The sequence below is a fragment of the Plectropomus leopardus genome, chromosome 15 (assembly GCF_026936395.1).
Source record: "Plectropomus leopardus strain MGB_pleo_1.0 chromosome 15, ASM2693639v1, whole genome shotgun sequence".
NCBI lineage: Eukaryota > Metazoa > Chordata > Actinopteri > Perciformes > Serranidae > Plectropomus > Plectropomus leopardus.
Window position 1 is genome coordinate 14,984,252 of NC_142190.1, and position 26,874 is coordinate 15,011,125.

General features: G+C 40.2%; 2 protein-coding genes across 4 annotated transcripts in view; both read right to left on the minus strand.

Moving 5' to 3' along the window:
* rapgef6 (Rap guanine nucleotide exchange factor (GEF) 6) overlaps window positions 1-7,909 on the minus strand; it is a 170,698-nt gene extending 162,789 nt beyond the window's left edge. Inside the window, exon 1 of the mRNA XM_088088061.1 lies at window positions 7,426-7,909. Within this exon, the coding sequence (XP_087944187.1) occupies window positions 7,426-7,500 (75 nt within the window). The 5' untranslated portion in view covers window positions 7,501-7,909. The remainder of the gene's footprint in view (window positions 1-7,425) is intronic.
* Window positions 7,910-11,278: 3,369 nt separating this feature from the next.
* The window catches only part of fnip1 (folliculin interacting protein 1), a 45,668-nt gene continuing 30,072 nt past the window's right edge, over window positions 11,279-26,874 (minus strand). For all 3 annotated transcript variants that reach the window (XM_042500002.2, XM_042500001.2, XM_042500003.2), the window contains 7 exons: window positions 21,287-21,433; window positions 18,855-19,024; window positions 16,148-17,891; window positions 15,535-15,700; window positions 15,223-15,423; window positions 15,000-15,115; window positions 11,279-13,730 (listed from right to left, as the gene is read on the minus strand). In XM_042500002.2, coding sequence (XP_042355936.1) covers window positions 13,652-13,730; window positions 15,000-15,115; window positions 15,223-15,423; window positions 15,535-15,700; window positions 16,148-17,891; window positions 18,855-19,024; window positions 21,287-21,433 — 2,623 coding nt within the window. In that variant the 3' untranslated portion in view covers window positions 11,279-13,651. The remainder of the gene's footprint in view (window positions 13,731-14,999; window positions 15,116-15,222; window positions 15,424-15,534; window positions 15,701-16,147; window positions 17,892-18,854; window positions 19,025-21,286; window positions 21,434-26,874) is intronic.

Below are 26,874 nucleotides of genomic sequence, written 5' to 3' on the forward strand. Positions count from 1 at the left end.
TACTGGATGCATCCAAACGTCATAGTGAGTCCACAAGACCCTGGTTAAACTCATGAGACAATCTCTTTTTCCAAATTCAACCTTGCATATGAAATAAAATGACAGGCAGCCAGAAAAGACAGTCTGTCTCCGTCCCAAGCAGCATTCGAACATCATTCCAAATTAATCGGCATCGAGCTTGAAAGGCAGGCTGAATAAGTAATAAAAGATCTAAAAAAGAAGTAACCACAGTATTTTTTATCTGGACTGTCTGCTTTCTACTTTGCTCCAGCCATCGAACGTGATATACCAGTAAAAACTACCCACACAAACACAGAAAGGCATACTCGTCTGCTGCAGGACCATGCACACAGCTCTGTTTCTAATGGGAAAGGAATTGCTCATTTTTATCTGGTTCTCCCATCTTTAAAAAAAAAAATCTGTGCACACAGGTATGCACTAATTTTGGTGGAAAAATGATTTAAGAAGCCATGGGCAGAGAGACACAAGTACCTAATTTTGCAGACTTATCAATGTATTCTTGTGTCTCCTTCAAATTACAGACAGTGAGCTTGAATCTACATCACACTTCGAAGATGAGCCCTCAGGCCTCTCTGAAGATGACGCTGGTGTCTAACTGGTTTTCACCTTGGTTGTGTGTGAACACGCATGTTTGCTCACATTTTTAGAAAACACTTGTCAGAGGACTTACACATCAAGCAAATTAAAAGGTGAGAATAAGCCCATGGAGGGGTCTTTAGTATGATAATGGCTACTGCAACAGCCAAGTACTTATTTCCTTGTATTTGTTAACAAACATGTCTTTTTTTCCGTGCCATCAATCTTGAATTCAGAATGGGACACTTTGGAAAGAACCGACTCAGCAGGATTGTCCCAGTATTTGTCCTAAACATGAACCCAATCTAACTATACTAACATAATTTAATAACACGAGCGTCACTAAACTAAATATTATGAGGATGACATCTTTGTTTATCACATCACTGGTATAGCCGCGTTTCACAAAAATTAGCTGGAACGTTTTTGTGGCCAATCAGATGCCACGACTGATAATAAGTGCTTGATAGTAACTTGTGTGTCAGGCAGTACTCTGTGTCTTCATTTTCACCGACTGTTGTGTATCAGTGGAAGAAAAATGCAGTAGGAGGGTAATCTACGTATCCTGTGATGCCGTGGGCAACATTAGAGAGAGATGAAGTAATGCCGCCAAGAAAGAGACAGGAAGCAAGAGACAAAGCAGACTGAGTAGTAGAGCTGAAAATATGTTCTGAATGGGTACCTGAATAATAAATAAAAATCATGGGGGGAAATACCGGACATCAGGGCTGTCCTGAACAACACTTTTTGGGTTTCAAAGCTTTAGTAAGAAATATCTACAATTAATCAAAGCTGCGAGGGAGGGTGATGGGAGACAAGAGCACTTTTTTTCAAAACGTACATTTTCAGGCAATGCACCTAAAATAATGTCACAATTAGCTACTTTGGTAACACGCAGGTCGCAGTGACGTAATAGCTAGAAAAAAGAATACTTTGCAAGAATAAGCTGTTACTTTAGTTTTCAGGCAATGTGTCTAGCAGGATGTAGATTTGTGATGTGCCAGTTTGTTATGCTATAAAATCTGAAACTATTGCAGACACTTAAACATGCTAGCGTATCTGTTAGCCTGTTATGGTTGGTCAAACTGTCATAGTCACAAAAGTAGACTTAACAATAAGTTAAAATGTTCTTGTCTGTTCACACACATTCATTAATTTGTGGCATTCCGCCACAATTAAAACATCCGCCGTCACAAATTGATTTTATATTTTTGGACCTGGACTGTTCACTGGAAGTGCTATTGGAATATGTGCACCATTCGGTTATTGACTTCACCACACTCTCGGAGTGCAAAGTGTACTCTGTGAACAGAAAGAGCAGCAGAACGCCAGGCGCAGTGAAAGTGAAACCTAGCTGTTTGTTCTGCTGGGTCTAAAAGTTTGTATTCACTCACAGCAGCTGATCTGATCTGATTTGATCTGATCAGCTCTCAACAGTGTTGTGATAGACCAATTATCCAGCCCACAAGTCATAAACTGCTGCTGAGGAGGAAAAACATTTACATTTACAGATAAGGAAAAAGCACATTTGACGCACACACATTTAAAAGAAAAACTACCGCTACACACACGCTCTCATTCTGTGGGAAACACTGAAATGTCCTTTTCTGGGAATGACTTAAAGTTGACATTTATAAATAATGAATTATGTTGGATTACTATTTTCTAATTAATGGGCTATTTGGGATTTTTGTGTTCATAGTAAAGAATACTGATTTGGACATCGATTACCATGGCAGTGACCGGAGCTTAAAAGCATTCTGGTCAATCCTAATTGACATGTGGTACAACTGTACAACTTGAAACATACAAGTAATTTTACATGCACTAAGACACTGTAAGTGCACAAACTTAGCACATAAAAAGGCATGTATATTAACAACCGTACACACAATAAGGGCTGTGAATATGTGAATATACACACACTTGCACAGGTCTACTTATTGTTGTTTCTCACAGTCCTCTGTGACCTAAATCTTCTCCCCTAAACTGTCAACACCAGAGTGAAACGCCTCAAACCAGAGGACTCCAATTTCACAATCTAACCTAATTGTTGGTATCTACTGTCTGATTTTTTTGTTTGTTTTTTAAATGAGCACAGATGCTATATGCAGTTTAGGTTTAGCCAAATGATTTTAAACTGTAACTATTTTGCACACAAGAATTTTAACCACGGCCATTTTTGTTAAGTGAACTGCAAATCCTGCTCAGAAAAACTCCCAAAATAAAAAAGTATGGATATGCCAAGATGATATAGCGACATCTTCTTGGCACACAGCCTTTCAATTCCTCATGAAGGTGTGAATGACTGCAACATAATGTGCTCATGAATGTACAACTCAATGAACAACTCAAGACACTGAGAAGTGATGATATAATAGAGGAAATGATGTGTCATGTTATTAACAATGAATCATCTTTCTGTGCACGTTTTTTTGTGTGTGGCAGCTGTTCTTTAACAATGAATGGCAGCCAGAGGCCTCTGAAGAGAGGAAAACAACAAACCCTAATGTCCTTGTGCCGAGTGTGTGCAGACGACACCAGGAATTGGTTAATGAGGACGTTCAAAAAAAAAAAAAAACACACCAGTATTATCCTTTAACTTAAATTCGTTGAGCAGCGTCAGCATTGAGCAAACCACCATCTTTGGTAACTTCTGCTGAAAACACACACCGCCTCTTTTGAAATGCGTTTCTTTGCACACGCTCCAAGAATACAGCATCGACCACACGCTGGTCGGCATCTCTTCTCTGCTCTGAGCATAGCGGCTCGTCTGCTTGCTTAGAAAGCAAGAGGTTACCACTTGAGTCTGCGTTTCTCTTTCTCTCCCTCACTCGCACCTTCCCTAGGGAGCCTGTGGCTTTGTGATGGTTGGAATTCCCATAAATGTCCGATCTTTGCTGGGCGCAGCTGAAACCACCATAAATCACCCGGTGTGATTTGTTTTCTGCTACCACCAGGGCGTCTGGATGGCACCGAGAAAGGTGGGCAGGGAGGAAAGTGCTGGACGGAAAACCAACGAAACTGAAAGGAAAGGTTGACAAGGCATTAAAGCTGCGGTAGGAGAGATTACACACCGAGCCAAACATCTGCACAGGAGACGAAGGATCCTACAGCACACGTAAAACTTTCACCATCCAAGAAATTTAGCTGACAGTCTCATCCAGAAAGACTTTAAATGAAAGACAAATGTGAAAACAATACACCTGATTCTGATGCTTTTCCTCTTGAAATCCCCTGTTGCCTTGGCTCCAAACCTTTCAATGTAGTCAAACAGAATCAAGTTTTTTTCGTGATTACAAGCAGCACTTCCTTTATTGTCTTTCATCGTGATAATAACTATTTGGTTGAATGATCACAATGTGTGTAGCCTGCTGAATAACCTGGAGTGGGCACCATAAGAAGAGAAAACCTGACATGACAGCGAGTCTACCAGCATTTACTTGCAACACTATTCAACATCAGTTTGACAACCTTCAAAATAATTTCAGCTCCATTTGGAAAACAGTACCAACTTCAATCATGCAGTGTCCAGTGAAATGAACTTTTTGGCTCACCAACTGTAAACTCAGGGAAGAGGCCAGAGCAAAATCTGAGGCAAAATTATCTAAATGTATTGAACAATTCACTCATTCATTCAATTCATCTCCACAGCCTAAGCATGTGAATACGTTCCCTCTAGTAAGCAGTGTTGAAGTGCAGCCTGGGGCTTTTATTGTGAAAGGTAAGAACGGAAGAAGTGGAGCTAATGCACTGCTGCCGGACAATAACTGAGTCTGCCATCTTGGTTCAAACTACATGGCCTCCGTGTTAATATTTCAGACATTTCATAAGTATGGATGCAACACCGATGGTGGGATCAGCTGATTATTTGATTATTTGATGATACATTAAAAATGAGGAGTACTCAAGACAGTCTGGTTTCACCGCACCAGCGCAGGTGTGAGTGTGTGTACCTGATGTTTCCGATATCATTTTTTTCTTTCCAATATCTGAACTTGCATATCGGCCAATTAAGACTTGAAAACAGCTGTTTACAACTAACCATGTATGGATGTGAAAAGATTGCTATCGCTGTTTTACGGCATGGCTCGGGATAAGCCAAATTCAATAAAACGTGGGCTGATTAACTGACAAATATTTGGGGGGGGTCAAGTATTCCTTTAATGCTGATTTCAACATCCCTGAAACAAACAGCACCCTTCCATTGCATTTGGGAGGAGGGACTAAATTTAGTCATCTTATCAGTAACCTATCATGTGCTTGATTACCAAATCATAGATCCACTTCAGTGCCATGACTGTGTCATATATTTGTGGACTAAACATGGTTGCTATTGGTTGTTCAAGTGCGGACAAAAGCTCTCTATGAAGGTGTGAAAGAGGCTTTCTACCCACCATGCACCCACAAACAAACAGAGGATCAGAGCCAGAAAAAGAGACCTTTCAAAAAGGATCATGCAAAGCTGAGGGCCAGCTGGGTTTTTTTCAGAAAAACATTTTTTGTACTCCGATAGCGCTTTGAAAAGTGCTGGCACTTCAAAACTATAACAGCTCAACATGGAAGGGAGTACGGCGTGTGCTATTTTTGGGGCACGGAGCATAACTAAAGCAATGACAAGCCAGCTGTGTTTCCACAGCTTCATGTAGGGAGGAGGCAGCGGAGGAAAGGAGGAGGGCTGAGAGAGCAGTGGTGATTTAATGTAACTGGCCTCATTCAAGCTGAAGTTTACACAAACTACCTCCTGGGTTTAAGCATAAGCCCTCTGATGGGAAGCTGTGATGTTATGTTAAGACTGCATTTGCAGACCCAGATTGTATTACAGTAAAAGAGGGTGATCCCAAATTTAAAGGGATACTTTACCATTTTCAACCAGCTGTGCTTAGTATGTTAAAGTGAACAGTGGTAAACTTCCCTCCATCTAACCAGAGCTTAGATCTCCCTGCTAATCTCACAGCTAAACTCTCCAGGATAACACTAAACTCATCTTGCTTGCTCTCGGGCTGTTAATCCAACTACAGGCTGTACTTCAGCATTTATGTATTGCCCGCCACAACGAACACAAAGACTGTAGAAGTAGATCAAGAGCCAGCCTGACCCTCTGTTTGTCTCTCAAACTCTGCTCTAACAGTAAAACTAGGCTGATTCTGTTACCGCACAGCTTGTTTCTCACCTAAAATATTTTCAGAAACATAATTTAGTGCACTGTTTATCTGTAATGGCGAGAGTTTGTGAAGAGGAAGTGGGAGCAATACCGCTTCTTGTATAGTGAAAACAGAGGCTTAAAGAACTGAGATCGAACAGTAAAACTAAGTAGTACTGATCAAATGTAAATCAATGTTCTGTTTCTGCGCTGCCAGGTTCTCAAAAGTTTTCAGAAACATGTCTTAGCTCACAGGTAAACCGTAGTGAGATTTGTTACCAGCTGGTCACCGTTGTGTCATAAGGACAAGTTCACATTAAATCACCTACCAGCCGAAGCGTTTATTTGTCCAGTACAGCGCAGTGCATTCTGGTAACTGAAGGATTTCTACCTCTTGAGCAAATGTGAATGTCACAGACTATTCTCTTTTTTTCTGGTCATGTAGCACCAATTACAAAGGTATTTTCACACTTTTTTGATCCCCAGGGGTAAATTGTAGTACATTACTGTCGCTCTGATGCCAAGCATAGAGAATTATAGTAAGCAGAAATAAGTATAAGCACAAAGCATGAAAAGTAGGGGTCGGCCGATATCGTTTTTTTTCTGAGTCAATACCAATAGAAATTATTGGTAGTCAATGAGACTGATAACCAATATTTGGAACCAATATGCATTTACAATAAAAATGAAAGTATTTCTTTCAAAATTTTGAATTAAAAATATTACAAACTCTGAAACAAACTTTGTATGAATGCCTTTAACAAATCAAACCTGAAACATTCAACATCACATACAGCAAGTTCCTGCCATTTTTTTAAAGTCAAGTGAAAATTTAAATAAAAATGAATAAATAAAAATAGCTCCTTGAGGGTTTACAAAGTAAAAGTTCCTCCCATGCGGACACTTTCTTTGCAGTTTTTAATTAATTGAATTCATCAGCGATTTTTAAAATAAAATGCAATTCAATTCAGCTAATCGGCAAAATGCCAAATATCTGCCTCGATAATCGGCCAGGCCGATAATCTGTCGACCCCTAATGCAAAGATAAAAAATATAAAATAGAAATACACTGATAATAAAAACAATAAGCACTAGTATGCAAATATTTAAAAAAACATAATATGTATAAGTTGCTGAGTGTGCAATGTATGTAAAAATATTAAACTATGCGTCTTATGCTACACTGCAATGTACAGAACTAGTGTGGGAAAAAAACATAAATATAAAATCTGTTGGTGATGCTCAATGTAGAACAGATATATACATGAGTAAGAAGAACAATAAGAATATACACAATATGTGACACATGTTAAGCAAAGCCTACATTCAACTTGACATGACTTTTCATTTTAGTGTGTTTTTTGCATTACAAAGGCAGTTTAGCAAAGCATCAAAAAAAGAGTAGCCTAACTGCTGCTGCTGCATCTGCTCTAGCAAGAACTAGCTTGTTAGCTAAACGTTGCTGTTAATTGAATGTACTGTGTGTACTAATTAGCATGCGACTGTATTAAGAAGTCTTAATGAGAAACTTACATCACAGACAAAACTAACGTGGAGTCGTTTCAGCCAAACTCCGCTGACAGCTGTGTGAAGTTACAGCAACTTGAAGCAACAGTTTGATTTTGGCTAACATTAGCAATGCGATGCTAATTTAGAAAAAAAAAAAACACGATAGTTTTGTTTACCTCTGCTGTCCGCAGCGAGGGCGGTTTCTTCAAAGCCAGTTTGAAAGAAGTTTCCATGGCTCCGGTCATTTTCATAACTTCGGCTCAAATCCACCTTTTACTTCCTCTTTAAAATATATCCTCACTTTCACTTCTCCTGGTTGCTCTGTTAGCCGACCCGAGCTCGAACAAACTCACATCCCCGTGTGGATCTCGTCCCCGCCGAGCCGAGCCGAGCCGAGCATGGATGGAGTTTACCGACCAGGAGCTCCTTCTTCTCCGGGAGACGGGGACGACAAAAACTTCACTTTTAACTACTGCGCGTCCGAAAAACACGAAAAGTGTGACAGAAAGTTAAGTCTGTGGGACCCGTAGTCTTGACTTGTGTACATCTTTGGTAAAGGAAATATCCACCTCGGTAGCTGGCGTCAGTCAGATCCAGGAGTTGAGATTTAGATCCCTCCTCCTGCAGATCTGAGTGTGCACAGTTGACGACATCTGCCTGCATGAGAGTGATGCCGCGTTCATATGCGGTCGGAAATGAGTCAATTTAGACAGCAGTGTCACATGCGCCGCTCAGGTGGAGCTGAATTTATAGTGCGAGATTGAATCATGATGTTTCAATACAAAAGTATGCACATTACTTACTTATACTTGTACTTTTACATCCCCTGGACAATCATTTGCACACTTCCAAAACAAATGCTTTAATGATAGATAGGCTAAATATATTGTCACAAATTCTTTTTTCCCAACATTTTCTCATTTTATATAATGTCTTTAGAATTTAACACTGTGTTTATTGTTATGCACCAAATGACCAAGTTTCTATTCCTTGTATTTGCAAAACTGCATAGCAGTAAACCCTCTCTGTGTCTGATTTGGAAATATTGCCGGGGAAAAGCGTCATTATTTTGAGATTTAAAAAAGCATGCGACTTGAGTTTTCTTAATCTATTCTTTTGTTTTCATATTTAGAGGGGTACATCATCAAAGGGGGAAATAATTATTCAAGAGGAAAGAAAAGAAAACAAAAACATCATGAGATGTTCTGTAGATATGGTCCACAGGTTGTAGCCTATATAAATATTTAGAATTATGTAAGGATATTAGATTTTCACACTACATTCATGCTGTGTAGATGGTTTGTAGTTTGCCCTGTGCATTTAGCCATTTAGCCCAATTTAAAGCATTTAAGACTAATTTCCTGGTTTTCTTCATGCTTAAGAACAAAACATTGTGTGGCATAAATTGGCAATTGTAAGTATTGTAAAAGTGGCAAAATGGCATGGAGAGGAGACTTTACTTACTAATGGCAGTTATGAACCAGTTGCTACAGAAATAAATTAATATCTTAGGCTAATGGTAACACTAATCTATCAGTTGAGGCTGTTTCAGCAAAATTCCTGCATGTATCGAAATTATCAAGAGTTCAATTTATTTCACATCAATAATTTTTTTTTTTTTATTCCACAAGAGAAATAATGAGCTTTTTTTCAAAAGTTATATGGTAGGTTAGTTTAGCTTTGATGGCATTAACACTTTGAAATCAGAGCTTTTTTTCCCCAAAAACATGAGAAGGCAATGAGCAACGTAAGAAAAAATGACCTTAAAATGAACAAGAAATAAATACAAGAAAAGTACAAAAAAAGATAAATTAGCACAAATTACATGAGAACAGCTATGATATGATATGTTATGATATGATATATGTATCATATTATGATATTTAGAAGTATAGTTCTTTGGAGATTTTTCCCCAGCTCTATTATTTTTATTTTTAGGTGATTTTCAGTTGCCTTTTTTCTTATATATTTTTTTAAAGAAATCAAACCAATTTGCTCACGGTACAAAGGTTTAAGTACGTGTGAATGCATCTGAATGCAGCACTAGAGAAGTGATGTCAATCTAGGTTTCAAAGGGTTAAATAGCACCGTTTTCTAGTTTTGGAGCTCGAGTGCACGAGCTCCTAAATGAGTCCTTAAACGTCGCACAGATCCTCCCTCTGACTTCTGACACTCCTGAAGTCAGATCGCCTCCACAAACTGCTTAAAATGCGGGAATAATCAGACTACTGAAATGCTTTTGAGAACAACAGCTCATTTAAAACATTTTTATAATCTGAATTGGCTGGAAAATACAGTAAAACATGTACTGGAAAAGCATAGACTACAAACGAATATCCAATTTCAGCGCACTTTTCCCCATTTGTCTAAATTTAGACTACACGCTTGATCTAACCACCAGTGTTTTAGTCGCGTATGGTTTTCCGATCGCCTCCCAAAATAGCAATCCACGTGAAAACAGAGGGATTACAGCGATGTTCTCACTGACAGACACACTCATATTTGCTGCCAGTGTATTTGCTTTCAGCCAGGACACTCCTTCCTTTATTGCATAACTGCGGTGTGTCCGTGCGTATGTGTGCTCGTTTCGTTTTAGCTCCTGTGCCGTGAGGAGGGCGGGGTGGAGCCACAGTCTGTTTCAAGGGTGGTAAATCCAAAAAGGTGGGTAAAATGTGTGATCCAGATGGTGAGCAGCAGAATTCAAACCACCACTAATGCAAACAAAAGTGCCATTATTGTGCAGAGTTTGCAGTGAGTTATAGATACTTTACAGTCTGTCTAAAAATGAGGCGATTTTACGGCAATAAACTTTTTGCATATAAAATTTGTAAACAAATCATTTTAAAGACGAAGAAAAAAAAGGAGATTGGGATTTACCACAAACCTAAAACCAGTTTACACGTGACATTTATACAAACTCGGGGGAGTTTATTCAGTGTTTGTGGGGACGCAGAGAAGAAACCACAGCTGCTGATCTGAGATGTGAAGACACACAAACTTGGAGCTGCTCCATTGAACCAGAGCCAGGCCTGTGGTTTCACTCAGTGTTTGGGACGCCGCTGTAATGCAGTGTCTTCTAAGCAGGTACAAACCAAAGTATGCTGTCATAAACATTGGTGGAATGTTAGTTTAGTCAAGTACCACACTTAGGTATGACTTTGAGGTACTTGTACTTTAGTTGAGTATTTTCTTGTAATGCTACTTTATACTTTTAGTTTATATTTAAGAGGTTTATATTATACCATATTTACTCCTCTACATTTATCTGACAGCTTTAGTTTCAAGTTACCACACAAATTAAGATTTTGCACAAATATCACAAGAAGAGTTTATAAAATATAAAGCTCTGGTATAGATTAATTACCAAACTGATTATATAACTACATCGGCAACAACAGGTCGATTAATCAGTTTTTTAAAAATACATTTGAGTGTTGGGATGTTTTGGGGGTTTTTTTCTTTATAACTTTGAGGTTTATGGATTTTCCCCCCTCTGTTTTAATAACTATGAGTTTTGGTGTGTGTTTGTTTTTTCTTTTCTTTTTTTAATACATTTGAGCTTTGGGGGTGTTTTTTTTTCTATATTTTTTCTAATAATTAATTTTTTTTATTAAAACAGATTTTTCTGCATTGGGTACTTTTAATACTACTTAATACTAGTGTTAATTTTCCTGATTATACTTGATTTTACTTGAGCACCATTTTCAATGCAGGAGTTTTATTGTAACAAAGTATTTTCACAGTGTGGTATTAGTACTTTTACTTAAGTAAAGGACCTGAATAGTTCTTCTACCACTGGTCATATCTAGTGCACGGTCACTCTGGGTAATGCTGCTGTGTGCTACATTAGTCAGAACAGAACTACAAAGGGTTTTTAAAATCCCTGGATGTGAATTATAGCTCTTGGATCTCTGGTTTTCACTTTTGGGAAAATTATTTTATATTCACACATCCAATCTTTAACTTTTCCAGGATCCCCCCCTTTTCCCTTTGATTCTGCCACAGAAAACATTCCCAGAGACACATAAATCCTTAACATCGGCATCTTTATTGCACAACATTCCCAGAAAATTGGGAAAAAATAATCTGAGGAGACAATTCTTAAAAGACATTCTGTACAAATAAATGGAAATAAACAAGAGTATGTACAGTTTACATGAACTATTACACATACCGTGGGCAACTAAATAATTTACTCATATACAAAGAGGGAAAAGCGGATATAAATTCATACCTTTTAAACATAATGGCTGGGTTGTACAAAATGTAGGCTGATACAGCGGAGCTTCTTCGATGCAGTAACAAGCATGTCTATATCAATTTTACCAGCAAAATGAGATCTCCAGAAGCCTGTGATGCATTCATGCCACATCTCCGTTAAGACTTGGGTCATATACAGGGTGCGATTTGAGCTTATAGAAAGAAAACAATGTTCTCAGGGTTACACTGACAGTTATTCCTGATTTTTCTAACAATACAAGCCATTCTTTGCATTTACTGTGTACCATCAACAAGTTCAAGCCTGAGACACACTCCAATCTTTAAGGAGGATTTTTTTAAAAGAAATATGGGAATGTTTCTTTCCAGAAACCATTTTTATTGAGCTGGCTGCTGGCTAAATCAAACTTTGTCCATCTGCCCGCAATTCTTTTGCCATCATCATAAAATTTCTGGCCTTAAAGCACAGTATTGTAAAGTGCTGTATGGATGGGCATATATATTTAGAAAATCAGCAGTTCCTCCCTGCTTTTGACTCTTTACTATATTGTATATTAGTAGGGATTTCTTTTATTTTTTACTCATGTCAATCTATTTTTTCTGCAGTCAAACAAAGAAAATATATATTCAGTTCAAATGTCTACAACTGATGACAGGAAAGTAATAATAACAATGACATAATGTCCCATTGGCCCCTACGCAACTTACACTTTCTGCCCAGGAGAGACTCCATACTCAGAAGGCGTAAAAGCAACTCAACCTCCCTTTTACGTTCAGCAAATCGCACCCTGGCTATATGGCATAACAACCAAATTCATTTGTCGACGTCATGGAAAATCAAACAGAAAACAAAAGAAAAGAAGTGTGCTACTGTAGTTTTGTATTTCGCATGTTTGTTTTTTTTTGTGAGTATAACCGTCATAGAAACTTGTTTGAAAATAGTGTTAACCGATACATATTTGAATCCGCTGTAAGGCCTCCCGTGTTCCTCTCCTCCTCTCACTGCAGCAAACATCGAAGCCGTAAACATCGTAAAAAGGTGGCGAAGCTATAAAAGTGTGAAAATAGTTCAGCATTTTGGTTTTAAAATATATGAAGATGATGCGTGTTTTAGCTTTTCCACAGTAGAAAGGGACTCCTCTCCTCTCCTAATCACATTCTGACGTGTGTAGCGATCATCTTAAGGAATTTAACAACCTTCCCTTTTTTCAAAGAACACAGCATAGAGTCTGCACGCAGCTGACATTCCTCTGATTAAAACATCTTAAAAAGTTTACCTCAGGGTTTTCTATGGGGCGACTGTAAATGTGCGTCATCCACAGCCCATTGAAGATCTGAGGTAGTGCTGTACCTATGATAAGAATGTCAAAGCCACTTTTAGCCATTGCAAAACCAGTTTGTAGAACCAAAAATCACGGTGTGCATCGATTCTCCACGTGGCCAGAGAACAGGCTTTTAAGTCAGGCGTGCATTGCAATTTAACATGTAAATAAAATTTGTCAATGAGATATCTAAGGGAAATTTGGCTTGTAAACAAAATACATGAAGATAAACGAAATAACATAATTGGCATGAGATTGATAATCTTCTCAGTGATATTTACCTCAAAGTAATGTTAAAAATGTCCATCTGTTTCCTTTAAAAGTGTAGTCCGTCACTTCGTACGACTGGGTTTAAGATTGTACAGGGGGAAAAAAAGCAGTAGAAGAAACAAAATCCATTGTTATTGTACTGTAGATATCCTTAAAGTTTCATTCTCAACTGGAAAAAAAAAAGTCTTTGGCTTTTGTGTCCAAAAATAAAAGAGTCTTGTTTAAAAAGAAACATTCAAACAAGTGGAGAAGGTCGTGTGAGGGATGCTTCAGTCATCCGCAAACCTCACTCCATCTGTGGGACTGTGGTCTCTAGTTCCCCCCTGTGGTGCAGAATCAGCATCGCACCACATTCAGCAGCAGCGGTGGTGGTGGTGAGCGGAGGCGCCAGCTGTGGTCCGAAAAGACGTGCGCTGCTCAGGCTCAGAGCAAAGGTCCCACTCAGCCCAGGCACGCAGGTCAGGAAACCATGTCGGGGGGTCAGCTGCAAAGCATGGACGGCCAGAGATTTTCAGGGCCCGAGCGGCACCATCTGGATCTGACTGGCATCCTGAGGCAGCTCACAACTTAGGACCTCAGTGCCATTACAGTCTCATAGCAGGATCTGGGCCACATAGGGGGAGTGAGTGCTGGCCACTGCGGCTAACAGGGGGAGGTCGCTGGACTCGATTCTGTTACGATACCAGAAGAAAGATCAGGATATGGTAAGATCTAAGTGTCCTCCCTGAGCATTTTAAACATGAGCAAATAGGCTTGATTTTATTTCTAAGAACGTAATGTGCAACTTCAAAAGGAACTGCCCAAAAATTAGCGAGCAATTAAGCAAAATAACAAGTAAATTACCTGAAAATTGTAAAACAAACAAAACACTAAAGTTAAAAAAAAAGAAAGATCTGGAAAAAACTGCTTACAATTATAACAATTTCATAAAATAATTTAAAACACTGCTATGATTATAGTTTTCTACACATTTATCCCAAACCTTTTTAAATTATTTTTCTAAATCTACCAATTGCTTGCAGTTTTATGGGGCATTTCTTGCCAAGTTGCTTATTGTCTTTTATCCATGTTTTTGAAACGGTTCAAACCAATTTGCTCAAACTTCAAAGGTTTAAACGTGGTAATGGCTGAGCCAGCTGCTAGCAGCAAACAGTGCTAACTCTGTAAATAGTGCCAACAAAGGCAATAATGTGTGCTGACAGAGCTAACATTGTTAACCTCAAAGCTAGTTTGGGGGCTATGCTTTGCTACGATACCATCCCAATAACAGCTGCACCAGCACAGTGTAGAATAACAGAAAAAAATCTATGAATTATAATTAGCAACATTTTCATCACCATTTTTGAGCCAAAACCTTGATGGAATATGTGTGTGTTAACATTTTTTTTTGTTTTGTTTTCAAATGCATCGTTTTGAAAAATATTTTTTAATGTTCAAAATAAAGTTCGATTCAATGTGTAAAAAGGGTGAACTTTTTTGTGTGCTGCATAAGATTTTACACATAACACTGATTTTTATATATTAAAACTCCTGTATCTGTAGTCTCAAAGCTGATTTTTCTTCAAGGTTTGAATCAGGCAATGTTAACATCCATGTTTGCGTACAAGTACTCTTCTTCGCTTGATTCTCTTCCTTTCTTGGCACATTGCCATGCATCTTGTGGCATTGCTGCCATCTGTTGACCATTGGCTGGACTGTTTTATCATGTCACCCACATATGCTTGCATTTGCATCCTCCTGGGTGCGCAAAAGACAAACTAAACATAGATCTGATAATTTAAAAAAAAAAAAAAAAAAAACGCTCCATGGTGCTTCCAGAGGTCAAAACTCCACAAGGTACATTTCAGTAATATAATCAGAATTTTAATATACGGTTTACAGCACCTTTAAGTTGAGATAAAGGTACTTTCTTATGTAACACTATTAACAAAACTACTTACCCTAAGACCATGCCCAATTCTCTCACATGGACTCTTGTCTGGCCTTTCAAATACTCGGCGAGCATCTTGCTCTTAAAGTAGATTTCCTGCAGGCGGTCCTCAAGGTGCATTATACACTACGGAGGAAAGAGGAGAGACAGAAACACAGTAAGCAAAGCACAAGAATCAAAGTGGTGATACCTGTATACTGACACGTTATCAGTGAGTGAAAGGTGTAACATACAAAATTGGGTGAGAGGTTGAGTTTGTAGAGCTGGTGAGTGGACTGCAATAAGCTGGACACCAGGCTGGATACCAGAACCTCCTTCCCCAGCTTGTTGACGTCCGTGGCTCGTCGCTGACTGCTGGCCACCTGCACTGTCCACTTGTCTGTGTCTGCTACAATGCAGACGGCCTCCGCTATGGGCTCATCCAACACTGGATGCTGCAGAGGACAAGAACAATTATTTGTGAAAACAAAGGAAACAAACGCAAAAAGAAAAAAAAAGTTGGCAGCAACACCAAACAAATAGTGCATGACAGAGCCATTCGTTACCTGAACAGCATGGGTTAATTCAGCCATGAGGCTCTGCCGTAGCTTCTCATCACTGGGCAACCCATGCAGTACAAAGTCGGGCACGTAGGTGGGGCAGTAGCCTCCAAATAGCGACCGGCCAAAATTGGCAATGCTTGGTTTTGAGTAGTTCTCCACCAATTTAGACCTATAAAACAAACACATGACATGATGAGACATTTGCTGATTTTTGGTTTCAAAAGATGAAGACAGATTGTTATTCTCACTTACTCCCTGCCACCATAGGAGAACCCCAGTAATAAGTCCCAAAACCCAGAAATTAATTAGTATTTCAGTACCTCTGGTTCCTTCATGTCACAGTCAATGGATTTTTGGTTAGAAGCCTTAAATAAGGTCTGTGGTTAACATACGTTTAAGAGACTAAAATATATCAGTAAATACCCCACTCAAAATCTCTAAAGCTTTAACATGTTAAAGCGTCATCCCTGGAGCACTCCATTACTGTAACCAGTGATCATTAGTATGATCACTGGTTACCACCAAAGCCCCTCATACCAGCCCTCTGTTTGTGACCCGGAGAAGAAAGTCATCAGGGACATGTTTCTGTAAATGAATGTGCAAGTCCTCTACTCACCCTGGGAAGGGCACCAGCACTTCCTCCTGCCAGTCCTCGGTCTCCTCGCTCTCACTGTCCCCCAGCGCGCTGTCTGAGCTCTCGTTGCGCGGAATCTCCCAGTCATTGACGGGCCCCGCCTTACGCTTTTGGTCCTCTTTGCTGTTGCCGCTTCCATCCTGTGGGATGGGGATTGACAACAGAAGACCTTTGTCCTGCTCAGCAGAACAGCCCCTGCAGCAGCAGGCATCAGAGGAATCTGTAGACCCACACCTACACCTCCTCTGGACATCCAACAAAGTGTCTCCCCTGCTGCTGGACCCTACCTCTCCACTACGTGAACCTAAACAAACACCCAAACCATGACCCCGCACTGCACCCTGAAAGCTGTGACTCCTCAAGTCACCAGGCCGGGAGACTCCCGAGGGGTCTAGCAAGTCTTTGTGCATACTGTCTGTGGAGCAGGCCTCCTGTCGTTTGGCCACATCGTCTATAGTCCTAGTCTCCACAGGGTTGTCCAGGCTGAAATACTCATCAAAATCATCCATACAATTTTGGCTCCACTGGGGCATTTTACTGGACACCCGCTGTAGGGCTGGAGCCACCTTGGTCTGTTTGGTTTGGTCCTCTGATGCACTAATGTTGCTGGTCTTTGAATCTGCTCCTCTCTGCAGCTGTTGCGGTTGCTGTTGATAATGTTGCCCGTGTTGCTGCTGCATCATCAACAGCTGCTGGTGTTTCTTGTGCTTTTTCATTTCCTCGTCTACCTTCCTCCTGCGGCTCTCTGTGTCTGACTCAGGAGACATGGAGTCTCCGATGAGGAAAGTGACTTTTGTTGCCGGCTCCTCGTCTTCTACTAGAGTCAAGGCCATGGGCCCTGTCACAGTGTTTCCTGGTGTCACTGGTACTGGCACCGCAGCAGCCAGGTTCTTATCTGGGGGCTTCTTCTCCAGAGGGATCCCCAAGGGCCGAGGAGCCAGCACTCTGATGGGCTGGTTCCCCGTGCTTGCATCCATCCCAGCCTCTGCCCCAGAGTTTTTACCCTCTGTTGTGACAGGAGTTGGGGATGGACTGGATGTGAGGGTTGTGGGTATGGATGGGACAATAAGTTTCAGGTCTCCCTTGGTCTCTGTATCCAGCACACAGACCTGCTCCCTGGGGGAAGCCGAGCCAACACGCAGCACCGTCTCCAGTCTGGCCTCTGTGGCCAGTGGGCTGCTTGACTCCCTACGCAGTTCCTGAGGTTCACCTGCCTCTGTAGTCCTGATAATAGGGTTGTTACCCTGGCTGTGTCCCGTCTGAAGCACACTGCTCCTGGACCCTTGACTCTCACTGCTGTCCTCCTCCTCATCCTCCTCCTCTTCATCTTCCTCCTTGGGTGTGTCCCCAGCACCATGCTCCACCTCTGTGTCTGTGTAAGTGCTGCTCTGGAGACTGTTGTCTGAAGGGTAGCTGCTGTCCTCTGCATCAGTCTGCTGGCTATGGGCCCCTTGGGACAAGTAGTCCCCGCTGGGTTTGTGGACTGTAACCAGGACATAGTCCGACTCCTCCACCTCTCCCTTTCTTAGGGAGGTGGTGATGAGGGAGCCTGGCATGACAATGGCCTCATCCTCAGCGCTGTCCAGCATGTGGGTCTCCAGCAGCTCGGAGCAGCGGATGAAGTAGGTGAGGACATAGAGGAGTCTCTGGACAAGCTCCTGTCTGCGGCCTACCACCACAGTCCTCGATAACCTCACCGGTGACCCAATGGACCCGTATAGGTCTCCTAAACACAGTGACGGAAGAGAAACAACATTAGTATTGCTAAACTGTTTTTTAAATTCATTACTTTTCTTCAACAGGTGAGGTCTAATTAATCATTTGTAATTTGGAAATAAAAAAATTTATATTTAGTGTTTAGTGCTTTGTTTAAATTTCCTTTTTTTTCCCATCAAATTACACGTTTACTGCTTGATAAAGGTGTTTTTCATCAATTATCAGCCAAACATTCCTAATTCTGTTTGCAAAGGTATCTAAGTGGTATTTTTAAGACTAACATCTTAACATTTTTTCCCAGTATGCAATTCTCCCCTATGAACACCAGGTGTCATCATGTTCTCACTTTCTATACATTTCCCATGTCACTTGAGGTGAAAGTGTGTTTCGAGGATACCATTACTTCCTATATGTGCCTATCAATACTACAGACATTTATAATCTAATTATTAGGGATGATAAAATCGATAATTAATTAAGAATGTAATCGAATATGGGAAATTTAATCGTTCAATCCATATGCTGTCAGAGTACATGCAATATGTTGCTGTGAGCTTTTATAAAAAAAAAACCTAAAAAAAAACGTTTGGTATTTTTTACAATTTGGTATTGTTTGAAATAAGCAAAGTTTTCTGTTTTTTTTAAATAATAAATTGATCATTTATCTTAATTTATTCTGTTCTTAGATTTTTTCACTTTTACTGGTTTAGTGGATTTATTATATTTTTAGACATTTTATTCATTTTGATTCATATGAATTATCTGCTTTTAATGGTCTGACTCGCATGTCTTTCTATCTCTTATTGGTTTATTTTTCATCTTAACTATTACTTTGAGCTTTTATTTTTATCTGGAATGAAATAATGTGCTATATAAATAAAGTTTTGCTTTATGTTTCTGTGGTGTGTGTGTGTGTGTGTGTGTGTGTGTGTGTGTGTGTGTGTGTGTGTGTATGTGCGTGCATGCGCCTCACCAAGCTGTGCCCAGAGTGGGTTGTAGGGGTGTGTTTTTGCCAGCATGTCAACGCTTTTGGAGGAGTGTTTCTCGAGGAAGATCTTGATTGGAGGCTGCCCATTAGGCATGACGGTGGGCACCCAGGCCAGATGATTGGTCAGGATGGCTGTCAATAACGCAGGAAGGAATCTGGAATATTAGATATGGTATGGTCAGTAGAGAGCAGAAGGGAATCCAAAAAATTACCTCCAAGATGAAATCAAAGTGTTTTTCAGTTTCCCTCCTGACCTCACCCGGTTAGTTCAGATTTTCTCCCACTACACGGAAAACTTCGGTCAGATGTTTTCTCACTGGACTGGCCCCCACATACACACATCCATTGTTTGAAACATACACACATGAATACAGATACACACATGAATCTCACACACTCTCTCACACACACACACACACACACACACACACACACACACACACACACACACACACACACACACACACACACACACACACACCAATCTATCAGCATGATTCACTTCTCAGTCCTGACCACAAGTGTCTACTTCCCTTCCTGTCTCATGACTCAACACTGTAATGGTGGTCAAGTTCAATCATGTGCTGGAGCACAGTTGTGACTGCAGCAGTCATCAAAACCATAAGTCATGGGAATACTGACTGGATGCCTAAGAAAAGACGTAATGTTATACAGTAGGACAAATGGTTGCCAGGGAGACACAATGCTTCATTTGAGAGTCAACATTACATAGAAGTAGTTGTGGGTTAGTCATCCTAACCCGTGTTGGTGGAAATTTTACTGAGAAGGGATGCTGACAAAGAAACACTATATCGTTTCTATTTGTGGTGAGCAGTTAGAGTGGGTGTAAGGATTTAGAGAACATAAGAAAGTGAAACGTCTGTAGAGATTCACACTGGACCGTGTAGTGTCGAGGATGTTTAATAATGGTAATACATTTCCAATTACTATCCACTCTCTTCTTTTGACTCTTCAAATATTGCTTATGTTAAATACACAGTTTTTCTATCTTTTCAACTATTTGTTGTTGCTGTCTGAAACACAATGAACGCTACTGTAATAATCCTCATTAATATAAGGCATTTAACAAGCAAAAATATTCAATAGTAATTTTCTGTCCACCATTGACTATACGACTGACTTTCAATAAATGCAACAGTTAGATCATAGTGTAGTATAAATCCTGATTCTGAAAACACAAAAGCCAGCAGTGATGTGCTGCCTGAAAGCTGCCATGCAACGGCTGTGGAAAGCTATGGCAGCCGCTCCGTGCAAAGTGTAGCCAAATTAAAAGTTATGGATAGTTTAACTTTTAGGAGTGGACTGCGGCCATAGAATACCAACAGCCAATCAGTAAACAGACTCCTGTGACATGTTAACCTATGTTACAAAGCATTTCTCATCACCTGGAATATATGAAAACGCCTCCCGGCTTCACAAGAAATGTTAATATTTTGTCCAACCACACTCTGTTACTGCACAGTGGGACTGCAACGTAAAGGTTATTTTGGCCTTTAAACCTTTTGAACAGATTTTATTTAATCATTGTTTTATATTTTTTAATGCTGTTTGATGCCGTTTTTATCCTCAATTTTGTCCTTTTTTATGCTTTATGACTTGATTTTCACTTATTCGATCTGTAATCAAGACTAGAGAAACACATAACTTTTACAAATGTTGGCAAATATTCTTGTTCTTCCAGATCAACTTGATGTAATACTTCAGTGTACTGAATGCTACTTAAAATCAAATGTACTGAATGCGGGTGCTATGTTCAATAAAGGCCTTGCTACCAATTCATATATATACAATTAGCAGTGGTTTGACGTGGCTTTGTAACAGCAACAATACGCAATTAGAGACTGGCAGGGATCTTCTCATTCACAGCTCCCTCTGAGGCAGACAAATAAATGCAAAGAGGGTGAAACATTCACAGTGTGATTGTGTGTGTGGGTGTAAGAAAGGGAGAGAAAGACCACAGACTGTGTTAATGTGTGAGATAGAATGAACAGTGTGTGTGAACCTGCATGTGTTTCCCTGTTGATCCACTTGTCCAGGAAGTACAAGGAAACAAAAGATGTGAAAAACTGTGCATGTGCAACATTTCTTAAGGTCTGAGTGCTGCTGTGCATGTCTCTCCCTCTTTACATTTACGAAATTGCTGGATTCCTCTCTGCTTTTTAAGTGCTTTTCACCTCAGACAGATCAATAGGGATGAACAGTTTGGTTATCACAATAGGTGACTTTGTTGTGTCCATACAAGTGCTCAAAAACACTATGCTATATAACAGATGTGTGTTTAAAAATGCATTCTCATACAGTTCCCTTGATCCCCAGTTTGGGACACAACCTTTCCTGCAACATATCTAGAACTTCAGTGACTGATGGCAGACTAGGTGTGTGTGTGGGCACTCAACTGGTTCTTGGAGGTCTGCTCCATCAGCAGAGAGAGCTCCCTCATGAAGTGACCGCAGAGCTGGTTCTTCTCAGACGCTCCGGACATCATAGTCAACCAGACGGGCTCGGCCACCCGGGGCATGGTGTAGAGGTCGCAGATGGTCATCCTGGAGATGAGGTATGGCGAGGGAGGGATGAAAGAGGGAGAGGGCATGGAGAGAGCGAATGAAAGGGAAGGAGGGGAAAAAGAGAGAAAACAGACAGGGGGAGAGAACAGACACGTTATTGTCTCTCGGGGTAAACAAAAGAGATCTCAGTTCACAGAGCTTTGCTGTCTGCACTGAGGCCATGGGAGACCCTGGTTGTGTGAGTGTGTGTAATTGTAACAGTCTGACAAAGTTGCGTACAATCACACACACAGAAACACACATAACACTGTCTGTTGCTCTGTACAGTGTGTGTGTGTGTGTGTGTGTGTGTGTGTGTGTGTGTGTGTGTGTGTGTGTATCTGTATGTGGCTCAGTTGGTGCATTTGTCCATTGAGAAGGACTGGAGTTTCCATGGAACGTGGGGTGTGTTGGTGAGCATGTCTCGGCTGAAGGCCAAGCTTTGACACAGGGGCAGAGGGGAATCTCTGCAGCCTGAGGAATGTGGAGAATCAGGCGTTTTTAGTCAGAGCTAAAATATGGGCTGCAGCTGCTAGATTCTGGGTTTGAAAATGCAAAAGTGTACAGAAAATTTAAAAAATGCTTTCTTTTATTTTGTGCATATATATATTGAATCCATATAACTGCAATCTTCAGCAAACACAGATAATACAATAATATAGCCAGGCTAACTTAAAATAAATACATAAACTTAACCAGCTGCTATCACACTAGGTTATCTGTCAACACTATGTAGGTCACACTGTTAAGAAATAAAAAAAACTTAGTGCTTGATTAAGTCTTACAGGAAACTGCAGGAGAGGTAAGTATGTAAACAAGGTTAATTTTGCAGTAAACTCACAACCTTCTTGACCTATAAAGAACTTGCTGACAGAGGAGATGTGGACAGGCTGCATGCTGAGAGAAAACGCAGGTGTCACACAGTGAATGTGACCTTCACTAGTTCTGCAGTATTCCAGCAATCAAGCTATTTTAGGCAGTTTTTTCAAAGAAATCAGGAACACCATGAGAAGTAATTGTTTCTGGGTTAATAAGGAGAAGTTCGAGTGCAAAAAGAAGAACAAATGAATTCAACTTCGTTGCACTATAATTATTGCAACCTGTAAACTGTTAAATGTTGTAACCCCAAACCCGCCCTCAGTTACTGTGGTAGTGTGCGAGGCTGCAAATTCTGAGAAAATTGCTTTACTGACTGTCCTCCATACACCTTAGTTTTTTTTGTTTGTTATTTAACAGAAATACATCTTTAGTTTGATTAAATGTTTAATTTCTGTCTGGCAGAACTGGCACTGTCTTACTTTCTTTCCAAGAAATAAATCATTCACCCATTGCATAATAAAGCTTACAATAGACTCCAGTATGACTTTCGTATTAAGTTTTTGCTTGAATTATCGGAGCTGGACTGATGACATTCTTAACAAGAGTTAATTAGGCCCTGTTTACCTGTATATAGACATTTTTAAATACGGATGTTTTCTTCTATGTTTGGCCTCTCATCCACACATAAACAGAGTTCTAGGTCACGAAAACTGAGTTGTTTTTTTTTTTTTAAAGGTGCAGATTTGCTCACTGTGTATTAGGTGTGGACATGGTAAATGGAAGCCATAGGAAACAATGATGTCATTTCCTCAATTTGCACATGTCCATTGTTGCTTTGTGTAATGATTATGTGCCAGAAACAACAACAATGGACTAACTTAGCGGTTTGTTTATGTTTTGTTGGCACCACTTGGTCTAATGACTACTTCACACTTAAACTTGCTGTACCACTTTATAGATGAGCAGATGCATCTGTTGCACACACTGTTATTTGGTCCACTTCAGCATACACTGTTTAAAGTTAGCCAGAAACTACGGTCCATACGGCCACGTCCAAATGGCAGCAGATGGTGGGACAGTTTCCAGAGTAGAACTGATGTTGAGAAATGGAGGGAAAACTTTTGTATGTCTAAAGCATCAATCACATTTTTGAGAGAGCTCCTTCATCTTTATATTTAAAGGGAATCATCAGCAATGAGATCTCCAGTTGGTGTTTGAAAAAGGAAATGTTAGCCTGTACGGTTTACTATCTTTGTGACGATGGAGGTTTGCTGAAGACCACTAACGCCGATGAGTGTTTGGAGTCGTTTTTGTGTTTTAGCCTGGATGGAGATATTTTGTAAAATGAAGGTCATGTGGACTGATTTTTTTTCTTTTTAAAGGGATGGGGAAAATATACTTAAAAAATATCAGTGTACATGTACACAGGGCCTCAATCAGTGATGAATCTTTAATTAACACAGTGTTGAGGCTATTGCAGGGTAAACTAGGACTGACTTGATGTCACTTGTAACTCAGCCCACCAAAACACATCCCTGACACTCTTTACATCTCGTTGTCAGCAGGGAAGCAGAGATGATCCGTCATTTGGCCTGCAGCATCAAATGACCTAATAATGCTTTATTCATTACGATGTTATAAACGGGTTGACTTATCCGTGGCCTTATCATGACCCATTTGACCCTGCTGTGTCTGGTGTACGTTTGCCGACTGACACCTCCCCAGTGGGCTGGAGGGCCACGCTGGTGTTTGATGAGTGGGAGATCTTATCTCTCTGCAGCAGCTGTTCAGGTGAACTTTAAAGAGCGAGGCTGTGATGTGAAATTAAACTGTTGTGTCAGACGGAGGAGCCAGATTTAAATTACCTCACTATGGGGGGAAGCAATTCAAACATTTCTGACCTCATTTATGGCTTCTGACTCATGTTGTGTTTCCCTGTGCCAATCGAAAGAGCCTTGTACTTACTGGAAGCAGTTATGGTCATTTAAATATTCTGGTTCCATTGGATATTTAGTATTAGTTCATATATGAGCACTTTCATACAAACAACAATAAATTTTCTGAGTCAAAATTAATGTCAGTATTTCTGATTTCATCTCAGTCAGATGTGTAATAGAAAATGAAAACTTCTGCATTATAAGAGTCGATTTTAATGCCTGTCACTGTCAGTCACTGTTTTGTTTTTGTTTTGTTGTTTTTGCTTTTGATTCAAACCATTTTATGCTTTAATCTGCCTTAAAAATACATTGCATTATCAACTCTGAAGCAATTACTAGTCTGTAGAGTCCCACAGTTACAGGTGAGCTGCCATTTCGTGCATACTTTAACCAAGGTGCTTCAGAGGAGGATAAGTGCACTTTCTCATGTATGGCTGCTAAAACGGGAATTAGACTCCTAACCCTCATGTGTTACATGTTCCTTCCCCTCTCAGTGCTCCTGCTTTTTCTCTAACTGCAAACCCTAACATAACCCCAATATAGCCTGGTGTGACTTTTATGTACACATGCCTCCGCTAAGTGCGTGGCTTATCTTCGCCAGCATGCGTGGGTATGTGTGCATGCCCACCCTCCAACTACGTCAGAGCAGAATCAGCATCGAGTGAAGGAATTTCTTCCAGTTTCCTTCTGTAATGTTCCATGAAGTCAAAAGCCCTTAATGGCAAAGGTGGTCACGCTTATATTTAGCTGCTGTCTGAAGGTGAGATTTTACAGATATTTTGTTTGTCCTGGGCAAAAGCTTTCCTCCTGCTGGCACTCACATATTATTTACTATTCTGGTGCTCGTGGCCAGTGTCTGAGGTAGATAGGGTTGCCACTCTGGAGGCTTGGGTTGCTGTGGCTGGCTGCCAACAGGCATATGACTGCAGCAATAAGGGGACCTCAGACGGGGCACGGCCTGCCAGAGTGTGTGTGGCAAGTGAAAGTAGTGGTGGGGACAGGCATGCGCACACACACTTAGACTAACTCAAAATAAGTCTGCGTGTTTTATGAGTACCAAACAGTCATACAGTACTGACAAGCACGTCTCACCCGTACACATAAACACATTTTCAGAACCTAAATTTATGATTTCATATTCGATGTCATCAAAAATAAAAGATTAAATCATTCTCAGAACTGCTGTTTTTAAAAATACTAAATAAAGCACTGTCTTTATACAGGGTAGTTGTGGTGAAGAGCTGAGAAGTAACTGGTAGCTTCTACAAGTTCCCCAAACACAACCAGATCACTAACACAAGGGCGCCCAGCATGCACTTCACTTACAATGCAACACCTGTGGTTTGCTCATGACGTGTAGATAACAGCGTGTTCCTCCTTTCTTAAACCCAACAGATTTCAACATCTCTTACTGGGCTTAGTTTACATGTCATCTTTCAAATAATCAATTCATTTAAAAGGAGCACACTAGCATGCGAGAGAGGGCCTAGACTGTTAGCATCACGTTATCCTCACACAGAAACCACAGCGAGTATTCATTAATTATTGATTGCTGTGACACCTCAGCACACTGCATCAGTAACTGGAGCAGAATGACGGAATCCCTCGCCTCACCTCTGTTCGGATTTCATAAATTTACCCTGGACACTACTATTACCACTACCATACCACTACCATAGCATTTAATTAAATTGTTTTACCTAAGAATTCTAACATAGAGGCATTTAAGGATGCATTTATGACAATTAATTTTCAAAGTACTGTGACCATTGCCTTGAGTACATAAGAAATATTACATGAAAAAATGTTCTTTTATAAACCATGTTGATGGATGAGATGCTTCTTTTGTCTGCCTACCACAGCAGCTAATAAATATCTGATGTTATAAGCAAAAAGAAACCTTACTGCCAATGTTATAAAGTGTAATAAAATAAAAAGAAAGGCTTAATGGTGCCTGGTAACCCAGTGGCTTAACAAACTCTACTTGGAAAGAAAGGCATGTGAAAAATTACTTCACGTCATTAAAGCTGCACAAATGTTAGTGTCATAACATGAGTACCACAGGATTGGTATGGTCACTTGGTGACCTACTTTCACAAACATTAGAGGACTAGGCCTTGCATGAAATGCATGGTGAGCACTTTAGATATGGGTGAACTTTATTTAAGAACTTAAAATGGGAAATCTGTGATGTAAAAAGCTGTTTCACTGGAGGAAATTCTATAAAAGTTGCAAACAAATCCCACTTTAGAGAGCATAAAAAAACAAAAGTTAAAAGAAAAATCTATTTGGAAGTTATGACATCATGTGTCATAAGCCCATTTTGTTTCCATCCTTCCCCAGTGCCGCAGCATTATTTTGCACATCCTTTACCTCTTCTTTCTACTTCTATCATACCTACCTTTTCCTGCATTGCCTGTCAACATTCATTCACTACAAGGAAACAACATCCTACAAACCATACTGTTTGCATGTGTTGCTAACAGCAAAACAAAGATACATGTAGCATCCATCTCTTGGACACAGATATTAAATGTTGCATTTTTTTCCAATTATGTGAATACCTTATGCACCCAAGGATAGGATGAGTGTTTGGCCACAGTACAGAGAAACTGAATGACACTTTGAAGTTGGTTTTGGTGAACTGAGTTTCTCAAAAGTTTGTGAGTAATCATGCAGTAAGTG